Here is a 22,268-nt window from a genome sequence, read left to right as displayed (position 1 = left end):
AACTTAGCCTTATATCAAAGTCTTATGTTTAACGAAAGTTAGTATGATAGCCGAGTAATCGTCGTCTTAATAATAGGAATCAGGTGGAATGTCAGCGAATTCCAATGTTATCATCAGCAGTCGAACGCTGCGTTTTAAAAAGTAATTGGTCATTATCTAATATTATCTATGTCTGCTAACCTAAGACTTAAACGCCGCACTAAGTGACTGGCAACGAAGGCCATTGACATTTCAGGAAATTAATGAAGCACGAAATATGTAGTAACTAAACGACAGTGATGGACTTTCGCGATAAGTTATATTGATGATACACTTGTGACCTCAGATTAGTAAAACCGCTTGAAACGGTTCTTTGAAATATAATTGTTATATAATTTAACTAAAGATACAAATATTAGGGGTTTTTAATGTATCTCCTGAACATTATTAGTTTACTGCACGCGAATTGGAAATTATACAGACAAATAATTATAAAAATTAAACAATATCGGTCTAAATGACAATATAATTTTGCTGTTTTATTGTTACGTATATAGAAAATGAAAAGAAAACTGGAGTGCAGAGACATTTAGTGTGATGTTCCTGAAGACGACTGAGGATAAACAGAAAAAGTTAGAAACCGAAGAGTGACTTTACCAACATACCTACATTTTTTTTAAAAAGACCCCACTACGATTTGCTCTCGTGTCGCGGTGACATTTACTAACATACAAACAATTAACACAAAATACAACCAGACCGGAAACTGTGCAATCCGCAAATAATTGTTAGATGTGGGAAAACCTAAACCACTGCGCCACGGAGGCAGTCAAACGGCTATATAGTGTAACTTATTTATCTGTCGAATGAAACTTGTTAATAAAGTTTAATAACTTAATTGGGAGCCTAGTAAAAAAAAACTGCATACTACATAACTTGCGTTGTATGTAGTATTCAGTTTATTTTTAATTCAAAATTAAGACGATAAATGAAACCACAGGTGTATGCATTTCATATAAATTGCAATCTTCTTAGCAAGCCCAATAAAACAAAATTAATTATAAATAGTATGTTTTTTATTTACAACAAAACTAGAAATAAAAATAAGTATAGAATAGACACCTACAGATCTTTGAAGATACAGTTAAATGTTAAGGCTGACAAATTTTAATTCCTTTGCAATTTTAATTTTAAATAAAAATGTACAATGTGATGCGAGTAGAATCTCATTTATACTTTTATTTTTTAAACCTTTTATAGGGAGACATGTGTTAATCATAGTCAAAATGTCTAAATGACGATGGCAGAGAAGATGTCTTTGGCAAATAATTTACATTAACAATAAGTACAATGAGTATGACTGAATCCTTAATAAATAAACAAATGCATCCACATTTACACTCTCATTCTTGGAACTAACAGACATAACCAAAAAATATTTTTCCAAACATTTTATGAAACAAAATGGTTTTAAAATAAACATTTTTGTTGTGTTATTATTGGACAGTAGGTTATGTTGTTGATGTGTCCAAATATGTCCAAAGGTACTTTACTATATCACTAACACATTAGATAACTAAAAATACTAATATTCCCACAGCTCATTCATAATTCTATTTAAACCATTCTCTTGAAATTAAATTTTATCTTCAAATTAGCGAACTGGCCCTACTTCGTTTAGGTATACTACATTTTTTTCCATTTGTTAAATTTTAATGGGAATTTGCATTCCATCTATGCCACATGAACCTTGCCCTGACAGTTACAAACATATTAAACAAGGAATAAAATTAAGTTTAGTTGTTCAAAAGCTATATGCATACATACATTTCTGTGATATATTTTTATTAACATAGATTGATCATTTAAATAAACCTAAACAATACCCATCTATTTTTACCTCGATTACATCATGTTGATCTTAACCAGTCTTCTTGATGTATTCTAAATACTTACATTATAGATTGCATCTACATAATTTGCAATCATATTATTACATTTCCCAAAGGATGTAAGTAACAGAGAAGGTTTAAATAGAAACCCTTAAGTAACTACACACAATATTGATTCAAGTCTCAGATTGTTATGTCTAAATGTTGAAGCCCATCTTCCTCATGCAAGCTTTGTGTTCCTCTATCAGCGGACCGCAGTTCTCTTCACCTTTTTCTATTATACTGAAATGAAAAGAAAAATTGGTAAGTTTATTATTCAATAGCAATGTTTTAATAACTTGGGATTGTGTAGATACAATAATTTTTAGACTTTATATATAGATGTGAGACATTTTTTGTTCTGATATAACTTTAGTGTCAGTTAAAATTGTTTCCTCAGCGTATACTTGATTGAATTAGCTAACAGAAATCGACATAGTCAGACAGGAATTATAAAAGAATGCCAGGCGCTTACCAAAATGTTGGTATTACATTGTAATAGGGAAATAAGTGATATTATTATTGTTATGTATTCCAGTGTATTACAGGTATTGTCATACAAACTACCATTTGTATGATTGACGATTGTATAGTTTACTATAAAACCTAATAATTATAACTGCACACAGCCTACATAAAAAAGAAAAATGCTTTTGGATTAATAATACTTTAATCTCTTGAAAATAAGAGATAAAGATAAGTCATTAAGCTGAAGTTTTGGCCATGATAACATCTGTTCAATTTCTCACGTGATAGTGCACATGTTTCAGGACAATTTTTTCTAGAAAACTCGTCATTGCGTAACAAAATATTGTTTTTCCTTCATAACCTTACCATGCGTCTCGCACTCTCTTCGTCTCGGGGCAGGCGCAGCACGGCTTTAATTTCTTCTTCTCACCCTCAGGAGGTGTCGCTGCATCTACCACTTTCACTTCCACAGCCTTTGCACTTGCATTACCCATGTTTTATATTATTAAAAAAAGATTTTTCTGATGCAATTCCAGGACTCGCACGACCTTGTTTGACAGAATTGTCAGAAGTGCAAGGTCGTTTGTGTCATTGTCATGCGTTCGGTGACATTATTAGTTTCGTTCATAAAGCTAGCTGTTATTTATGTTACATATGATCAAAGATAAAAATAAGCAAAAATATTGAACTTACGCAAATGAAATAATAATGAAAAATGAATAAATAATATAATAAATAATGAATTACCTGTTTGTGTGAATAAGTGGAGAATAATGTGAAACGTGATGCAAATGGGATCAAAACATTCAAACAACAAGATAGTATCAAACTTTAATCAGAAAAGCAAAACTTAAAAAACTGGTGCAAACATTTTCTTACCAATTACTTTGAATATATAAAAAACACAACCGAACTGGAAAAATTACCATACACCAATGAAAAAATAACTAACACTATTTTTACACTCAAAGGTAAATAGTGAAATACATACATCAAATTAATTTATCATATTCCATAATCTAAAAACAAAAAGTCTAGTAACATCTCATAATCATACTTTAAAACAGATTTATCGTAATCACAAGTTCATGATTAAAACAATTCAGTACATTTTCATGATCTAAAAAAGTAGGTATCATAGAGTTAACGAAATGATACATAACGCCCTTGGTTATAACAATAAGCTAATAAAAGGTTAGTTAGATACCAGTAAACTGATCGCAATGGTCATGTACCAAGACGTTAATATACTATGTAAAATATAATCTAAAACACAAAAGCATTCACATTAAATTAGCATGTTAATATGGTTAAAATCAAAAATGCAGTAAAAAAACTTAAATTTAAATTCATAATCACAAACACATAACGATTGGGTGATAACTATTAAAATGTTAACTGATTAAAAAGTTGTGGTGACGCTCTGATACAAAATAGTCACGTCGAAATCTCGCCGAATGTTTTAACAAATTAGTCGTATTTAAAATCAAGTCAATTTTTGCCGTCCAATGTTTTAGCCGATTGTGCGGTAAATGATCATAATAAAATAGATTTTTGTTTTATCCAAACTGAAAAATGTCACTTCAAGTAGCGATCAATGAGTCCAATGATCGCCAGTAAATCTGGTCTGTTCGAAAAAGCATGAAGAAATAATAAGTGCGGTTTTTCAATTTCAGACAATAAACGGCTCCCTTGCAAATCATATTTCGCAAAATATGGAGTTAGAAGGAATGCCTCACTTGATTTTATACATTTTCCTAAGCATCACTCATTAATCAAACGTTAAAAGCCAAATGATAATCAAAATACTTAGTCGGAATAATCGGTACTTACATCTACATAAAAGGGTGGGTTAAAAAAATAAAACATGCTCTCCTAACGCTACGATTAAAAAATCTATAAAAACGAAACTTAATACAAATATTATGCGGCCCTCGGCCTGTTTACTTCAACAATTGTCTATGTAGAGATCAAATCGTCGTTTGCTTTTAGCTATCGTAAAAACTTATTTGTAAAAAAACATCTTACAAACTAAATCTCATAAAAATCTCAAAAATCAACGAGATACTAAGAACAAGCTTATAGCAATCAGTTGAACAATGTAGTTCTAAAAATATTATAAAAAAGGAACTCATTTAGAAATATCATTATATAAACACTTACATCAGTCTGATAAGTTTCGTCTCCCTTTATAAATTACATTGGGTCTTGTATATCATTCTCTCCTGTTATATAAAGTTAAGACGAAGAACTGCAGATATCATTTATAATTTCTATTTTGTACTTAAAGGCACTATTATCAAATCAGTCTTGAGCCTCCAGTCTTTAAAAGCCACGTACATTTTAGACGAAAATACAGCTTGCCTAATTTTATAAAAACTCATTAAAAAACTATAAAAATTATTTTGCTGATAGGTAAGTGTTAATAAAATATATATTTTCGCGGTATATACGTGGCTTTTGAGGTATATGATAACTCTGATCTACCATTTGTCTTGAGCTAAATTCGCGTACTGGGACGGAGAACCGACCATCTTCCTTTCGGCGGCGCCTGAACTTTGGAAACTGCTCTTTTGGGCTTTCAGATCTGCAAATAACAATTAGCTAACTATATTTATACTCTACAAATAAGTAGTATATATCTATTTAGATCTTCGTTTACTCGATAATGTGGTATGAAGGCGTAATTATATTTTTATAATATAATAAACGAATTAACTAACCTGCTATCAATAGCAGCATTTTCCTGCGAGCTCCAAACGCGCTGACGCCAATTTCGATGAGATCGGCCTCGTTCAGTGACGTGAACGTAGACATGTCCAGCTCGTGTTTCTTGAATAGATCTGTAGGTATAATGAAGATGCATTCTTATTATTGACCCACACGTTAATCATTTCTCTAGATCAGTGGCGTAACTATAGGGTGGCAAGTCGGCAAAATGCCACGGGCCCCCAGCCGGAAAGAGCCCCCGATCAGAGGAAAATCCCAACTCATTTTTTTTATTTATCGTACATTTCAGCATTCTATATTGGGAGAGGGGGGCCATCTGATGAATTTGCCACGGGCCTTGAACGGTATAGTTACGCCACTGCTCTAGATACACAGCCAGCGATTTATTTTCCCATTAAACAATGATTATGGTAGTGTTATCTTTCCTCTATGACAAAGTCTAAGAGGATATAAGCCGATAGAATGTACCTAGGTATATAAGGTTTATTTTCAATTTCATGACTTTCTATATGCAATTTATTAGTTGTAGATAATGTCACAGCTTCGCTTCGCAGGAGCGTAACTTTACTTCTCTGAAGCTGGAGCTTGTTTTATGGATAACATTCAATTAAATGCGTAATCATTTCGCTAAGATTAATAGATGTATAATAATGTAAATGATACGCTAAATAGATACAATACGTCACAGTATTAGGTATTATGAGTCATCACTCATAAACTTCTAGTTACTATTTACCTCATCAGGTGCTGCAACTCGCTGCAAGTCTTATGTCCATAAAATACAACTGACTTATTACTAAAGATATTTACTCACGGAAATGTTATCCGATACTGTATCTAGGTATATTTTTCCCTACGACATGGGGTTTATCCCTAATACAGGAAAACAACAACACAGGTTATCAGAATGGCGATTCCACAAAACAATAGAAAATGCTAATATAGTCTAGGTTTTAGAGGATAATTGCTTGATACTGTACCAATATACTTGTGCAGTCCGACGTCTCTGAGTAGCGAGATTAGCTGCTGGTAGCGGCACGTGTTAGGGCTCTGCGTTTGAGGCGGAGAGCACACGGGCTCCGCTATGTTCGGACGTACTAGCTCCGATCGGTTCCAGCCCTTCTCGGGCTAGTGATGAAAGAAAAACACATAAACAATTTTAACACATTTTTCTCAAGTAAATTGAGACTGATTTTACAAAGTGCCTATTTTTAATAGCAATAGGTGATCCGTCTGATATAAGCTTCTAGGCGTTAACTTAACAATATTCTAACAGGCTCTGCTAACAATACCTATGTTTTTAATATGCTTGCACAAGACACGGATTTATGAAGAAAATGAAAATATGTCGATATATGACAAGCTAAGACGTACATGCTATATTTCGGAATATCTTCAACGTTATATTTTGACCTTTGGACCTGGACCAGAGGTACTACTAACATGACAAGTGTACATATTATTATTCTCTGCTATAAAAACAGCTTTGTTCTTTCTCTTACAAAAAGAGAGATAATAAGAGATGAAAAGGTCGCTTGTTTTACTCACAGTAGTAGCATCATTATTCTCATTCAAATTGATAGGTCCGGGTGAAGTGTGGCTGAAGTAGTAGCCGGACCAGCGGGTTGTGGGCACGCGGTACCCGCTGCCGACGTTCTCACGCATCGCCTATGAAAACAACACAAAACACACCACTTACAACAAATTTATTAAAGCAATACCAATGCCATCAAAAACATTCTGTAAAAACCTCAAGTCTCGCCGTAAAAAGTTGTGAGATCGATATAATACCAAGTCGATTAATCTATTTAGTCTCTACTTAAAGGACCTTCTGTCTTAAGTTATTACGTATGTTATTATCATGCCAATTTAAAAAAAATACCTCTAAAACAAATAGACCGACCTGGCCATCGCATGATTTGATTATTAATATGTATCACACTACACAGCACGACAAGAAGTTAATGCTCCTGAAATGTTAATGGCGAATTTATGTTTTCTTGCGATGACCAAGTCGATCTATTTGTTTTAAAGGTATTTTTTTTAAATTGGCATGATAATAACATACGTAATAACTTAAGACAGAAGGTCCTTTAAGTAGAGACTAAATAGATTAATCGACTTGGTATTATATCGATCTCACAACTTTTTACGGCGAGACTTGAGGTTTTTACAGAATGTTTTTGATGGCATCTCACTTCTTTTTGTAGAGCGAACATAAGTCCAATTTGTATGGAAAGACGTTTTTTTTTTCATAATTCAACATATTCTCCTATGGAAATATTGTTCAGTTTCATGGGCTAAACACCCTTATCCACCCTATACCCCCTCCCCCGTTATGTCTCATATAGTAGGTACCTATTTACACCTATTTATTTTATTTTCTACTGTAATAATAATTCATTAACTGCAAATGTAACCTTGTAATCTTATACATTTATATAGGATTACAAAGTTATTGTTGCAGTTGGTGTATTTAGAAAACTGGACCGAAATTAGAAAATATTAAATTTTTCCCATGATTAAGACACTAAACCCTATTTGTATTCTAAATTTTAAGCTTCTAAGTCTGCTAGAAGTACCTTAGACTTTTGATGATCGGTGAGTCAGTGAGTCAGTGAATCAGTGAGTGACAAAATTCACAATTTTAACAAGTTGTCATTCCTAAACTACTGGTTCTAATTGACTGAAATTTTAAATATACCGTGTTTATACAATGACTAATTAGTTGCTGAAAATCCAGGCTTCTTGTTTTATCCACAACGAAATTATAGGGGTGTCAAAAATAGCCCGAATTGCTTCGAGAAAAGGATGTTACGGCCGTGCCGCTTTTTTTTTTGCTCGACTTGCGGGGGCACTTCCGTGCCCCCAGATAATAAAACGTGGAAAGCTTTTGGACAAATTATTATAATATAATAATACTTTTTTTGTATTTTTCACTCCATAATAACCTTTCCCGAGTCTAACATTTTACAAAACAATATAGGCAAGTCGAGTTTGTTGTTTTTAAAATTTGCATTTAGCAACACATTTTTATTACAGAATTATAACATAATTTCATTAAAAACAATTTTTTGACCCTTTGCTGTCCCACTGCCAGGCAAAGGGCTACCGAACGAGGATTTATAAAAAATAAAAATCCATAACGATACTTAGGTATTACACAATATCCATACCAAAATTTCCTCCAGACAACTTGCGAGCCAATTCGTCAATGCAACACCTTCAATTGTAATGTAACGTATTTTTATTCCATACAATACTAAGCCTTGGTATCGACAGCTAGTAAATCAAATAATTTAAATAAATGCATTAAGCATTCACGTCGTATTGTGTTAAGGCAAATTTTTCACTTTCCTGACCTCGAAAGTTCTTTTACATAAGGCAAAAAGGTTTTCTAGACCTTAACCTGATTTAATTTTCGCAAATTTATGCCTGAGGGTTTTCTCACGTCCCTTCCTTTGCATTAATGTTCGATTTACATTAGGTAAAACCATAAAACGAAATCCTTGTTACGAATTTAGAACTTAGTTGAAAGATCAATTAATTTATGAATCCCTAATTTAAAAACATGAAGCAGATTTAGATGCAAATTAGTACGGTGGTAAGTAAACAAGCATAGAAAACAATTCTGTTTTCTATGTAAACAAGTGATTGTAAAGTTAGATTTTCAGTATTATTGAATTAAAGGTTTTTTTGTGATTATTAATGAGTGAAATTAACATCCTGTAAATCTACTTAATGTTATTTTCTAGGCTTGCTATAAGGTTACCTTGTTAGCTTCAGCCTTCATCTTCCTGTACTCGGAGAGCGGTGACAGTTTGTTGAGCGTCTCCAGCGTCTTCTTCTCACAGCCCACCGCACGACGGTCAGATATCGGCAGATCCGATATTATGTTCGCTAATTCTGCGAGTTCACAAAATTAATAGTTAGTTGACATTACGAAACAAACGCTCAAATTGTACCTATTTTGTCAATAATGTTATGGGTAATGGGTGCGGATTCTATCTTTCGTAAAAATAATAGATTATTACGAAACGGTCAGACGTTTCACGTCTTAGTAGTACCTACACTTTGTAAGTTTTATTACCATTTTGTGAGCGATCAGCGTCTGTAGAAGGCGCGGGGCTATGAGTCTTACTGATCGGAGACACGGACGGAGACACCACGTTGCTGCCATCACCGCCTGTAGAAAACGGCAACAAAACATAAAAGTAAAACATGTGATATGTAATTTATACCATAATGAGATTAGTGAGGAATTTACCGGATATATTCTGCGTGTCTAGTGAGACAGAGCTGCCAGTGAAGTTGCTCTGGTAACCGCTGCTCGCCTGCGAGCTTGAGTTCAGGATTTGGCTTAGCGTTGTCTGTACACACAAAAAAAAAACGTTTCACTCCTCCCTTAGAACATATTGTACACATAAATGGTGCTCAAGTGGAAGGTTTTCGAGACAAAGTACAAATAAAATTTATTTATAGGAGACACTCACAGGTCTGTTATCGTTCGGCATCTGCTGGTAAGGTGCCTGCATCATCATCGGCTGCGGGAGATTCACCATCTCCGCACCGTTTGACATCGCTACGATAAAAAAACAATCACAATAAGCCAAGAAAATATAAATGTTCAAAGTTTATATATTTAGCTTCCGAAGAATACTTACGGTTCCAAGATCCACCCTGGTTCTTATACATCACCGAATTAGGATTGGGAAGTAAATTAGGATAGTGGAACTGTCCACTCCTGGGCTGAGGAGAAGGCACCATCCACGAACTAGGATACACCGGCGGAGTCAACGCAACTGGCGACAACGGACTCGGGTACCCGCCCGGCGTCGGAGGGTTATGGCCAAACATTGGACTGCCAATATTGGCGAAGTTGGCCAACTCTGTCAACTGCTGCATATTGAATGGAGAGCAGGGAGAATTGGCCATGTTGGTCGCGTGTGTTGGCGAGAATGGATTGAATACGCCGAAGTTTGGCATGTTGTTCGCCGATATGGCCGGGATGTTGTAGGATTCGGGTATTTCGGCGGTGATCACTGGTTCCTTGTCGCCGAGGAGCTCACGACGGGCTTCGTAAATGTCGCCTAAAGAAAATAAATTCAGTTTAAACAAGTGCTGTAAGATACTGCTTTGAACTAGCTTTTGTAGTTAGTCTTTTGGCGTACTACGATACAGATCAATGAACCCTAACTCTTAACTCTCCTCAATGTTGGTTCATCATTGAAAACAGTAAGCTAGGTCTATTCTCTCTGTTAGGTCTTCCAGCTAATGCCTCATAAAATATAATGCCATCAAAAACATTCTGTAAAAACCTCAAGTCTCGCCGTAAAAAGTTGTGAGATCTATATAATACCAAGTCGATTAATCTATTTAGTCTTTACTTAAAGGACCTTCTGTCTTAAGTTATAACATAAGTTATTATCATGCCAATATAAAAAAAAATACGTTTTAAACAAATAGACCGACCTGGCCATCGCATGATTTAATTATTAGTATATGTATAACACTAAACTACACTACTACACAAGTTAATGCTCCTGAAATGTTAATGGCCAATTTGTGTTTTCATGCGATGACCAAGTCGATCTATTTGTTTTAAACGTAATTTTGTTTTTAATATTGGCATGATAATAACTTATGTTATAACTTAAGACAGAAGGTCCTTTAAGTAAAGACTAAATAGATTAATCGACTTGGTATTATATAGATCTCACAACTTTTTACGGCGAGACTTGAGGTTTTTACAGAATGTTTTTGATGGCATCTCACTTCTTTTTGTAGAGCGAACATAAGTCCAATTTGTATGGAAATAGGTTTTTTTTTCATAATTTAACATGATTTCCTATGGGAATGTTGTTCAGTTTCATAGGCTTAACACCCTATACCCCCTCCCGTTATGCCTCATATAGTAGATACCTATCTACACCTATTATTTTCTATTATATTACAGTAATAAGGATTCATTAACTGCATTAACTGCAAATGTAACCTTGTAATCCTCTACATTTATATGGGATTACAACGTTATTCTTGCAGTTGATGTATTTAGAAAACTGGACCGTAATTAGAAAATATTGAATTTTTCCCATGATTAAGACACTAAACCCTATTTGTATTCTTAATTTTAAGCTTCTTAGTCTGCTGGAAGTACCTTAGACTTTTGATGATCGGTGAGTCAGTGAGTCAGTGAGTCAGTGAATCAGTGAGTGACAAAATTCAGAAACTTTAACAAGTTGTCATTCTTAAACTACTGGTTCAAATTGACTGAAATTTTAAATATACCGTGTTTATACAATGACTGATTAGTTGCTGAAAATTCAGGCTCCTTGTTTTATCCACAACGAAATTATAGGGGTGTCGAAAATAGCCCGAATTGCTTCGAGAAAAGGATGTTACGGCCGTGCCGCTTTTTTTTGCTCGACTTGCGGGGGCACTTCCGTGCCCCCAGATGTGATAATTTCCATTGTATTATGATTATGTATTTCTATCTTGTAACTATTAAACTGTGTGTCTGTGTACCATATATTTAACAGATAGACAGACATACCTGCGCATCTCTCAATGCCCTTGATAACAACGGAGGTGATCCCCTGCTTTGGCTTGCGGCGCACGTTGATGTACACGTTGTACTTGTGCATGAGCTTGGTGGCGGCGTCGCCGTCCACGCGGCACGACTCGTCCGACACGTCGAATATCACCACTAGGGGGAGACTGCCCTGTAGATGACAAAATTAAATAAGTGTTGGGGAGGTCCTCTAGCTATCAAAATACAATATTTTAATTTCTTTGGGACTTTCATTCATCCAAAACGGGAGGTTAGTTTGTGATGTGTGAGTGAGATTATTGAAGAAAAAAAACTGATTATAGAACTGGAAATTAGTCTGTTTTTGGGTATAGGATTTAACGATTGATCACAATTAAGAATATTCATTGCTTCATTTCGACACTTGTTGCAGATACATTTACCTGATTTTGATCATTGTTTAGCTACGTAATAGCCCGTAATACCTATTGTACAAATTTTGTTTATGCGATTTATACACGTGCCGTATTGTTTACGGTACAGTTTCACGGTATAAGACTACGACTTACCTACATCAACATACACACAGATAATATACTGACTGATATAATAATATGTACATACCTAGTCTAGCAGGCGTCTTTGGCTCCCAGCGGAGCTAAAATTTCTAGCCTGCTAAGGCTCATGAGTACCATAGCAGTTCAAAAGTACTTATCAAAATAAAGAAAGAAACTACAGCATTTATTTACCAAAACTGAATTGTCATGGCGTATACGCTATACGTTGTGGGGTTCGGACTCTTCGCGGACCAATTATTCGAAGAAACAAAAAGGTTGTTTGCCGTGTCTCTTGGACCTGCAGCTTAAGTGCTCATTCACGTTGACTCGCGGGCGCGGTGGCGGGCGCGGTCGCGAAATATCAAACATATGGCGATGTACCGAAGTGTTCACGTACAAACCGTTCGCGCGGTCTAAGTGCTCATTCACGTTGACTCGCGGGCGCGGTGGCGGGCGCGGTCGCGAAATATCAAACATATGGCGATGTACCGAAGTGTTCACGTACAAACCGTTCGCGCGGTCTAAGTGCTCATTCACGTTGACTCGCGGGCGCGGTGGCGGGCGCGGTCGCGAAATATCAAACATATGGCGATGTACCGAAGTGTTCACGTACAAACCGTTCGCGCGGTCTAAGTCGCGGGCGAGCTAGCGGCGTCGCGTGCGGCCCGCGTGGCGCGCTCGCGCCAATATCAAACAAGTGAAGATGTTCGTGTGTGTTCACGTCGAACTAGCGGTGGCGGGCGCGATTCACTAACGATGTCAAGTAAGATCAACCAGTTTGAGCCAGTTTGAGCCAAACGCCCGCCTGGCGGCCAACGTGAACACAAATCGCCACGTCCCCGCGCTCGCGACCGCCACCGCGCCCGCGAGTTCCAACGTGAACAAGCACTAAGACATATTAGACTCTCTTTTGATGCGAAAACTATTTTATTCAGCATAAAATACTGCATAACTTACCACCAACTGCTGCCTAGCAGCATAAACATCTTTGATATTGCCAGTAATGGTGACGCAGCTCTTCTTGATCACGGGAATGTTGGGGTCGTCCGCGTCGGGGAACATGATCTGAGTGTTGGTGCCTTTCATGATCACTTTTAACTGTTATACCTTGCTACTACTTACTATACCGAGTGTCATGGGTCTGAAGCCCTCGCAGATTGAAGAAACAAAGACCTTTATGAAAGTGTCGTGGGTTCGAACTCCATGCGAATCAAATGGTTAAGGAAACAAAGATCTTGGTGAAGTTTGCTTGTTTGTTGTGCCCCTTGCTCGTATGTTTGTAAAGTACACGATACACAAGACTAATATTTACAGCCAAAAATTTGATTTTCATATAAAAATTCTGCATAACTTACCACCAACTGCTGCCTAGCGGCATAAACATCTTTGATATTGCCAGTAATAGTGACGCAGCTCTTCTTGATCACGGGAATGTTGGGGTCGTCCGCATCGGGGAACATGATCTGAGTGTTGGTGCCTTTCATGATCACTTTTAACTGTTATACCTTGCTACTACTTACTATACCGAGTGTCATGGGTCTGAAGCCCTCGCAGATTGAAGAAACAAAGACCTTTATGAAAGTGTCGTGGGTTCGAACTCCATGCGAATCAAATGGTTAAGGAAACAAAGATCTTGGTGAAGTTTGCTTGTTTGTTGTGCCCCTTGCTCGTATGTTTGTAAAGTACACGATACACAAGACTAATATTTACAGCCAAAAATTTGATTTTCATATAAAAATTCTGCATAACTTACCACCAACTGCTGCCTAGCGGCATAAACATCTTTGATATTGCCAGTAATAGTGACGCAGCTCTTCTTGATCACGGGAATGTTGGGGTCGTCCGCGTCGGGGAACATTATCTGAGTGTTGGTGCCTTTCATGATCACCTTCAACTGTTCCGCCGCACGACCGACCACCACGCTGTGGTGCATCGGTGATATTTCTAAAGACATCTGCACTTGAGTCTGGCTCTGAAAAGTTTAGGGTTAGTGAGTATCAGCAGTCTTTACTTGGTTTCATTACAGAAGGTAATCAAATTGATACCTGATTTGTATGTTTTACAGATAAAACCACGAATTAAATCTATTTAATCCTGAAATCTTTTAATAATGAAAATTGCTGAACAATTTCGATGGTGTCAACCGGTACCAAAGACCCCTTTACACACACTCTATCGCGCATGAAACCACAATCGCGCGTGAAAGACCGCGTAGTTAATACGATACATAGAAAAGGAATATTGTCCAAGTATACCATAATAATAATGATTTCATAAGGAAGCTTCAACCATCAACTTTCAATCAAACATCAATCTTTTAACTGATAGATATGAGGATGTTGAACTTACAGCCAATGGCCCGCACATGTAGTTCATGAGTAGATTGGTGGCCTCCATGGTGGACTGCACCTCCCACTGCACGCCCTTCACCACCAGCAGGTTCGCGTGCAACTTCGGACGGTTACGCAGCATCACCTAATGAATACAATCCGTAAATACTTATCTAACTCTGGGATGCTAGTGAAGAATTGTACCTTACCTTTTTTCTTTAAAAATGAATGCTAATGCGTAGGCGTGAAGTGTACGCAATACGTATTATTATTTATAGGCTGTGCAAAAAGTAAGAGCAAAGCTTTGTCTCTAAGTTGCCTTTTTAATGAAATCTAGGCAATATTAACAGTCAGTAAAGTTGTGATAGCGATGAATAAAACAGTTGTGTTGGACTTACCTGTACATTATACTGTTCCTGCACTTTCTGCACGTATGGCGAAGTGATGTCGGGCAGAGGCTGTGAGGTCGGCACTATCGGCAGCTCGAAGCAGAACACCAGCGGAGTCAAGGCCTAACAAACATATAAATTATGAGTATAAAATACAACCTGAGACCCAAAAAATGAAATCAAAAAGCTGAACTGAGAAATGAAAATCGAGGTATGGCATTGTTTTATGAAAAGTTATTTTAATATGTTATTCCTGTATAAAGACAGCAACATTTTTGAGATTATTTAGCTAAAATTTTGTGCCTATAGGTAATATATTTATTTATTTTGGAACAATTAACAATCATATGTTACAGTGGTATATATAGCCAGCAATAAAAGTTATTATTTATAGATTTAAGCCTCAAAATACTTTTTTTGCGGACAGTTGGTTAATACAAAAACTCATTAAGTAGACAATAAATTCTAGACATATTATTGAAACCTTATATATTGAGAACATTTTGTTTTGTGTCTCTTACCCTAACTCTAGCCCTGGCTCTCTCGACCCGCTCCATATCGCCAGCGATGGACACCTGGTTGCTCTTCTCCACGGTGCTGGTGCGGTTCGAGTCCGGGAAGTGGATGTGGCACCCTGTCTCCTCCATCACACGCTTTATTGTTAAGCCACCCTGGTAAAAATTATAAAACATATTTCATTTTACCATTTGGAAAATGGGAGGGTAGATGTGTATAAATAACTCCTTCAGCGATCAGCCTGGTCATTCAAGGTTTACAATGAATATTTAATCAGAATTTAATAAAGATATTAACGGACGTTCAATTTATTAATTTCTATGCTGATTTTTTAGTTTTCTTTAGTTACTTGATATATTTTATATATTTTGGGGGCTTCATGGTTATTTTGGTTTTTCAATAGCTCTTAATGCGGTCTGTACCTATTAATGAGGCTTTTTTGTTTCAGAAATACTACTGAACCGTACTACAACGCACCGTGTCGGTACGATGTTAAAAGGGAGAATTTACGAGCAAATCCTTGAAAAATTATCATCAGGCATCGTAAAATTACGTATAACGTTTTAAAATAACTATCCTAAGTGCGGGCGGAAGTTTTCAAACAGTATTTCCTAATAACATAGTAAAACATTGTGAATACTATCTTGATTATGATTGATAAGAAAACGAGCTATTAACATACACTTACACATTACATCTATGTAAAGCGTACATAAGTCACGGATATATGGGAGGTCGCCGTTTGTGAGGTAGAATTGATATCCTTAGTATCGGAAATAAAGGGTTATTTGTGTCTTATTATTGCAAGGTCTTGTGCCTTAGTATCTATACTGCGCACATGCAAATAATATAATTTGCAAAATAAACTATCTATCTGGCTGTCTTTTTAAAGCTTTCACATAAAAGGTTCAGATTTATTTTGTTTTAATAAATACTTGATAGTCGCAGAGTGAGTGACAAATTTTTCACAAAAGTATAAAGCTACTTCTGATTTACAAGTTGCAACGCAATCGAAACAGTGAGCAAAAGCTAGTTTTAAAAAGAAAAACGAAAATACTTTAAGTCCTGCGATACATATCATTACCAATTCTCACATTATTTGTGCTAATCACAAATGCGTAGTTTTGTATAGTTTAATTAAATAAACAATGTAGTGTACTTTAATATTATTTTAGTATACCCTCATAATAAAATATTATTTTTATACAACTTTAATCGAAATATAAATCTTGACAGGATCCTAGGTTAAATCGTTGTGAATCATTTAGCTAGATCGTACAAATATAAAGCTGTAATATAATTCAATTCAACTTATTTTAATAAAACTTATATAAGTCCGAAGTCATACAAAAACATTTGCCTAAGGGACCTTAAAAACTGCAATTATACCATATTTTAAGACATTATCTTAACAATCTTTGCATTGCCCGTATTTACTTGTACCAAGGTGCATACTCACGTAATTATTGTCTATGAGCCTATTTATAACTATTAATAAATACCGCACGAGTACTTAAATGTGATAGCTGTTTAAGTGGCATAGCTCATACTATGTTACAGTTAAATGTAGATGTATTAATGGAATTTGTTCATTGTCGCCGTTCTTTGATATCATTGTTTAAAGAATTAGTTTGTTAAATCTCTTTGGATTTTTTTTTTACTTTTGCTATAGACTTTTTTTTGCTAACGTGTTGGGCGTTAAAACAAAAGAAAGCCGTTAAAAAGAACGACACCAGAACTTTAAATTAGGGAGATCAATTTATGGCAGGACTCAGTAGCTGCCAGTCTATTGCCATATTGATTCTGTAGTTCATTATTCATGTGATGTGTTAGTTTAGTTTAAAGATGACAACACAAGTTAGTACACCGGTAATGAGTGAGTCAACAAACCGTGTGAACGTTGCCAAATGAATAGGAAAACATCGCGAGGAAATATAGTTCCTATTCTCACAGACACGTTAGAAGGAAATTGATTAGTAGAATCGCATAGTAAACGTGCTTTTGGATCATATTGAAAGCGTAATGTGCACTATCCAGTCCTACTGCTAAAGCACAAGACTGGTTTCCTGTGCAATATTGGCTATATTCAATTTGACTAGGCTATGGCCACCAATAAAAAAAATGTAGTTAACCTCTTTTATTGAGCGTAAAAAAGTGAGAGAAACTATATGACAAAAAAATACTTATGGCCAATCACTAAATCTTGAGAAATCAAAGATTAAGTTAAACAAATTAGATATATTGTATACAAATTACGACTCATATTTTTATACGGTTAAAAATACAACGTGCTAAGTAACCTATTGCAAGTAAAATACCTAGATTCAACATAATCCTTTCAAAGTGACTTTCTACCTAGACCTAGGTAATCAGCATCTAGCCAGGTACTCTATGTTCTCGACACTAATTGATTCGACGTCATTAGTTAGTTACAAGAGTAGTTATCTGCTAATGCGCCTAGTTTCGCTGTCGTAGTGACATATTCGCGCACTCAACAGTTGTTACTTGTACTGGTTAATCGATGCTTACTTTGTAAGGGAATTGCTTTCTTAGGCTTTATTATGAACAGAAATAAAGAGTTATGAACCAACAATTTACGAAACATAATCTTTATCATACAACTTTTTTTATTTATCCCCGGTTTCCGGTGCATACTTAGCTGTAGTTTATCTATTCAAACCGTTTCTTTTTATATGAGTTTAAACGCTATTGAATAGATAAACTACCGCTAAATGTACCTCAGATACCGGGGGTAAATAAAGAAGGTTGTATGATAAAGATTATGTTTAAATTATTCTGTGTTATACCTAATAAGACTATTTCGTCGCATTCAACACAGCCATTAATTGATTTCACACTAAGTTTAAGGTTGGTAATCATAGTTTATAGTGTACTAAAGTATGTAAAATTGATTTTTCATGGAACATAATTTTCGTTTAAATGATATCAACTGTTATAAATAGAAATACAGACACACGGCATGGAAGTACTGAAACAAAATTTTGAAGTTAATAACCTATTGTAAAATGGTCAGTAGGTACCTACCTAAGTCCTAACTCAATATAATGTACGATATATAGTTTCATGTCTATTTAATGCAATATCCATATTGTCGCGCAAACAACATGTTCTTTAAAAAATAGCCAATGTTTTCTTGACCCCTATGAAGTATCCATTATTTAATTTACAACCATGATCCGCAAGAACACACATCATCACAAAACCATCATACAAAAAACAAACAATACGTCTTTCACGATTAAACTGGAAATTCCTTAATCGTAACAAACTATTAATTGTTAAAAATTACGTGTTTTATACAAAAACTTTTATAACAAAAAGTTTGTCTTAACAAAAGCTATGGAAATACGCAAGTCATTCTTGGAGGTAAATTTTACTGCAATTAGCGTGTGGTGTTATTTTAAGAAAGGATTTTGAGCAAAAAGTCATGGTATCCGAGGATATACGAATACCATGATTGTTTTATGTGAGGCAGAAGATGGAACAACGTCATTCTAAAACGACCCAACACATAATTAGGCTTAACCACAAAATTGGTGGAATATCTATATTGTGGAATGGAATTTTTTCGTCTAAAATAATATAAAGCGGTTAATGCTTATCTTTCTCGCTATACCTATACATATAAAACTCAATCAAAGGCTATTGTAAAAAAAACTTGAATAAAATACAAACTTGAAACATAGATCTTATCATCCGCGAATGGGAATCAAACGTACGACAAAATAGCAGTGGCAGCGTGATAAAATTTATCTTTGTGCCACAAGCACGGCATATAAACTAATGCGTATTTGAATAAACTTTATAGCGTAGCTCATTCTAAGAAATGAATTAATTACTTATATGTAAGTATCCTCTTGAGATCCTTTGAGGATAGCAGTGGGAGTGTGATACATGAGACATCATTATGTAATGTACTCATGTAATCTGTTCAAGAGCCCTACTTTATCTTTTTAGATAACAGGTAACAATTAGACGTATAAAAGCTTTCCATTCAGACTTACAAAGATAGCACGCAATGGATCGAATTTTAGTTCAAAGTTCCGGAAATTCTTGGCTCAATTTTAGGTTTAATTGTTTTACGAGTATTAATGTTTTTGTAAAATCTCACCCAGTGGTTAATATGTGGCTTCTATACCAAATACTAACAAAAACATACACATTGCACCCATACTATAAACTAATAAATGATTTAAATGGCTTTCTTTCTGTGCAGCTGTTTAGTGTTTTTATTAATTTCTTTGTAAGTGAAAACAGGAGTAGCAGGTAGCATACTTTAGTCTTTAATATTGCTCTTATTGCTCAAACACGCAGAAAATATGCTAATTGAGATCACACCAAATGGAGCATACATATTCGCGCATTAATTAGGATGTATCGGACATCGTCTTTGACTGACAGATAAAAAAAGATATAAAAAGTGTGAGTTGAATTAGTCGAATTAACTAAGGGTTCCGTACTAACAGTATGTAACAAAAAATATAAGATAGGTAGGTATCTTTGTACTAAAAAATACTATAGAATATACGTTTTTAGTATTGCCACCTCATAACTTATAATTTTAATAACTGAATATTGTTTTAAATAAAGCGTTACAGCGGTTCCACTGAAACATAGTTACTCCTGCTAATTTTTTTTCAAGTTTGTCTACTTATTACGGTTTCAAAATATTTGATTTCTATGACAGACGTATGAACGGAGGGAGTACGGCCAGATGCCGACGGGTTTCAGTCACGTCGCGAAAATCGCGGTAGTGTAAATGTAGGTAAGGAACCCTAAAAAAGAAAAAAAACTTACCTTTCCTATGATGTGGGAGTGGTCGGTGTAGCTGACATCGATCTTCATCGTAACACGGTTATTCTGCAATGAAAAAATTACGTTTCAATATAATCAGGCTTGGAATTTTATAGTTACAGCCATGAACGACTACAGGAACCTAATTACATGGAACATATTTACTCTTGCATGATACAACTACGATTTCAGCACAAAATTAAACAGTTGTGGTAATTTTATCCATACAAATAGGTATCACTATAGGGGCTAAACTGAAAAGGTAACTAAATTGTTTAATTTTTATGTACAACTCTAATACCTTATTTAATTATTCATGACACTAATTAACTATTAATTCCAAGTAGATAGGTACACATTTATAGACAAACATTAACTTAATACTACTAAACAGCACCAATGATAAAAGCAAGTTAAAAAGTTCAGACCGAAAATACGCACATTTTCTTCAACAGTTTAAATTTAATTAGGTATAACGATAACTATTACAAAAACATAAAAATATATAAAGTGAAAAATATTTAAGAGCACAACCGTTAAAGAACTGTAAAAAATATCGTGTTGGTCTGCGGAAGAACTTTAATATAGGAATATAAAACACATACCCTTGTATCTAATAACTGGATAATTTTCTCCCGAGCCAGCTTCACATCATCAGGTCGACCAGCAACTCTCACGTGTGGGTCTAAACATAATATATCACTCACTCATTTATTTAAAATTCAAAAATAATCCGACGGCAAAAATAATCACACTTACCAATTACATCTAAAAAGTCGATAAATTTATTATCTTTTATTTTCCTTATTACATTATACACTAATTCATCCATATTATCGTTAAAATGCATTGTAATTACATAAAATAAATTAAAATTGATTAAAATAGGTCATCTCAAGTAACGGACACGCGTGCAAATACGATAAACATTTTAAAATTTGGAAAGAGCGCCAGCCTGGCGCCGTAATGCTAGTCTAATTGGCGCCTGCCCGCCAAAACTGTATAGTGCAGGTGTTCAGTTTAATTTTTGAATTTAAAAAAAATATTCGTTCAAAAATTGGAATTATTTTATGAGTTATATAAAAAATGCAGCCATATTCTCACCTTTCTTGGAACGTGCGCCGATTTTAAGACGAGCGGGCCAATTTATTAATGTGTTTGTTTCAGTCATTACCTGAATAATTAATTAAAAACTTTAAACCTATTTCACGTAATTAGTTAAAAGCAGTTACATACGTAAGTATTTATTTTGTACTTACCCGGTGGAAGAAAGCTTGAGCCGTTTGTGATTCTTCCAAATTTTCTGAAAATATAAATGGAATGAGTAATTAGGTATTGCGCTATTAGATTAATCAAGTATTATAAATATAATTACCAGCAAGCATAGCTTCCAGGCGGCGTCTATCAACACGGAATCTTTCTTGGTAAACATCTTCAGCACTGTTTAGCCCTAGAATCACGGCTAATTTCTGTAGGTCTTCTGCTGACGTCACAGAATTACTTGTTCCACTTTCGGAAGCCTACAATAATAACGGTGGTTTGTAAGGAGTTCAAGTTAGTAAAGGCATATAAATGATGATTTCTTTATTTGCCTGGGCCAAAGATGCCACGTTTAATAAAAATACGAACTATTTCAGGAATAATTCATTTTCAAAATGGCGGATATCAGATTTTTAACGTAGCAGTTATGAATTAGTTAATTAACAGAATAAGTTCTAAAAATAAATAAAAGTAATACTCACTTCACTTAATGTGTCTTTGTCTGAATTATGTTTAAATTCTGATAAATGCGTTTTAACGGTTAAAAAGTTGGTTGAAGCCATTGTTATTTGCTTATGTAATACCGAATATAATATTTATTCAATTCTATTGAAGTCAGCTGTATTGATCAATGAATGAATTTAATAAATTAATTATTGAATGCTCATAATTATTATAATATACAACAAAAATAAATTAAGTATATGGTGAATACCAGAACTACTTCACGTATTGCTTGACCGAAACAGAGTAAGAACATTTCT

The 22,268-nt window shown here is 35.0% G+C and overlaps 2 protein-coding genes across 2 annotated transcripts; both read right to left on the bottom strand.

Annotated features, from left to right (window-relative positions):
- Positions 1 to 1,039: 1,039 nt before the first annotated feature.
- Cox17 (Cytochrome c oxidase copper chaperone COX17) lies at positions 1,040 to 2,954 on the bottom strand. Its single transcript, XM_076124087.1, has 2 exons — positions 2,745 to 2,954; positions 1,040 to 2,153 (listed from the first exon to the last, which is right to left on the bottom strand). Exons 1-2 carry the CDS (start codon positions 2,870 to 2,872, stop codon positions 2,069 to 2,071), a joined length of 213 nt encoding a protein of 70 aa, XP_075980202.1. The 5' UTR covers positions 2,873 to 2,954; the 3' UTR covers positions 1,040 to 2,068.
- Positions 2,955 to 3,197: 243 nt separating this feature from the next.
- On the bottom strand, positions 3,198 to 22,259 carry BicC (protein bicaudal C). The gene is made up of 20 exons (XM_076124413.1): positions 21,987 to 22,259; positions 21,620 to 21,764; positions 21,504 to 21,547; positions 21,349 to 21,418; positions 20,850 to 20,929; positions 20,248 to 20,310; positions 15,435 to 15,584; positions 14,923 to 15,036; positions 14,544 to 14,669; positions 13,948 to 14,166; positions 11,662 to 11,830; positions 9,773 to 10,198; positions 9,602 to 9,690; positions 9,376 to 9,478; positions 9,199 to 9,294; positions 8,881 to 9,014; positions 6,657 to 6,776; positions 6,089 to 6,236; positions 5,102 to 5,221; positions 3,198 to 4,965 (listed from the first exon to the last, which is right to left on the bottom strand). Exons 1-20 carry the CDS (start codon positions 22,065 to 22,067, stop codon positions 4,862 to 4,864), a joined length of 2,601 nt encoding a protein of 866 aa, XP_075980528.1. The 5' UTR covers positions 22,068 to 22,259; the 3' UTR covers positions 3,198 to 4,861.
- Between the last annotated feature and the right edge of the window lie 9 nt (positions 22,260 to 22,268).

This window comes from Anticarsia gemmatalis, chromosome 16 (genome assembly GCF_050436995.1).
Source record: "Anticarsia gemmatalis isolate Benzon Research Colony breed Stoneville strain chromosome 16, ilAntGemm2 primary, whole genome shotgun sequence".
Taxonomy (NCBI): Eukaryota; Metazoa; Arthropoda; class Insecta; order Lepidoptera; family Erebidae; genus Anticarsia; species Anticarsia gemmatalis.
This window is presented reverse-complemented; position numbering and strand designations above follow the sequence as displayed.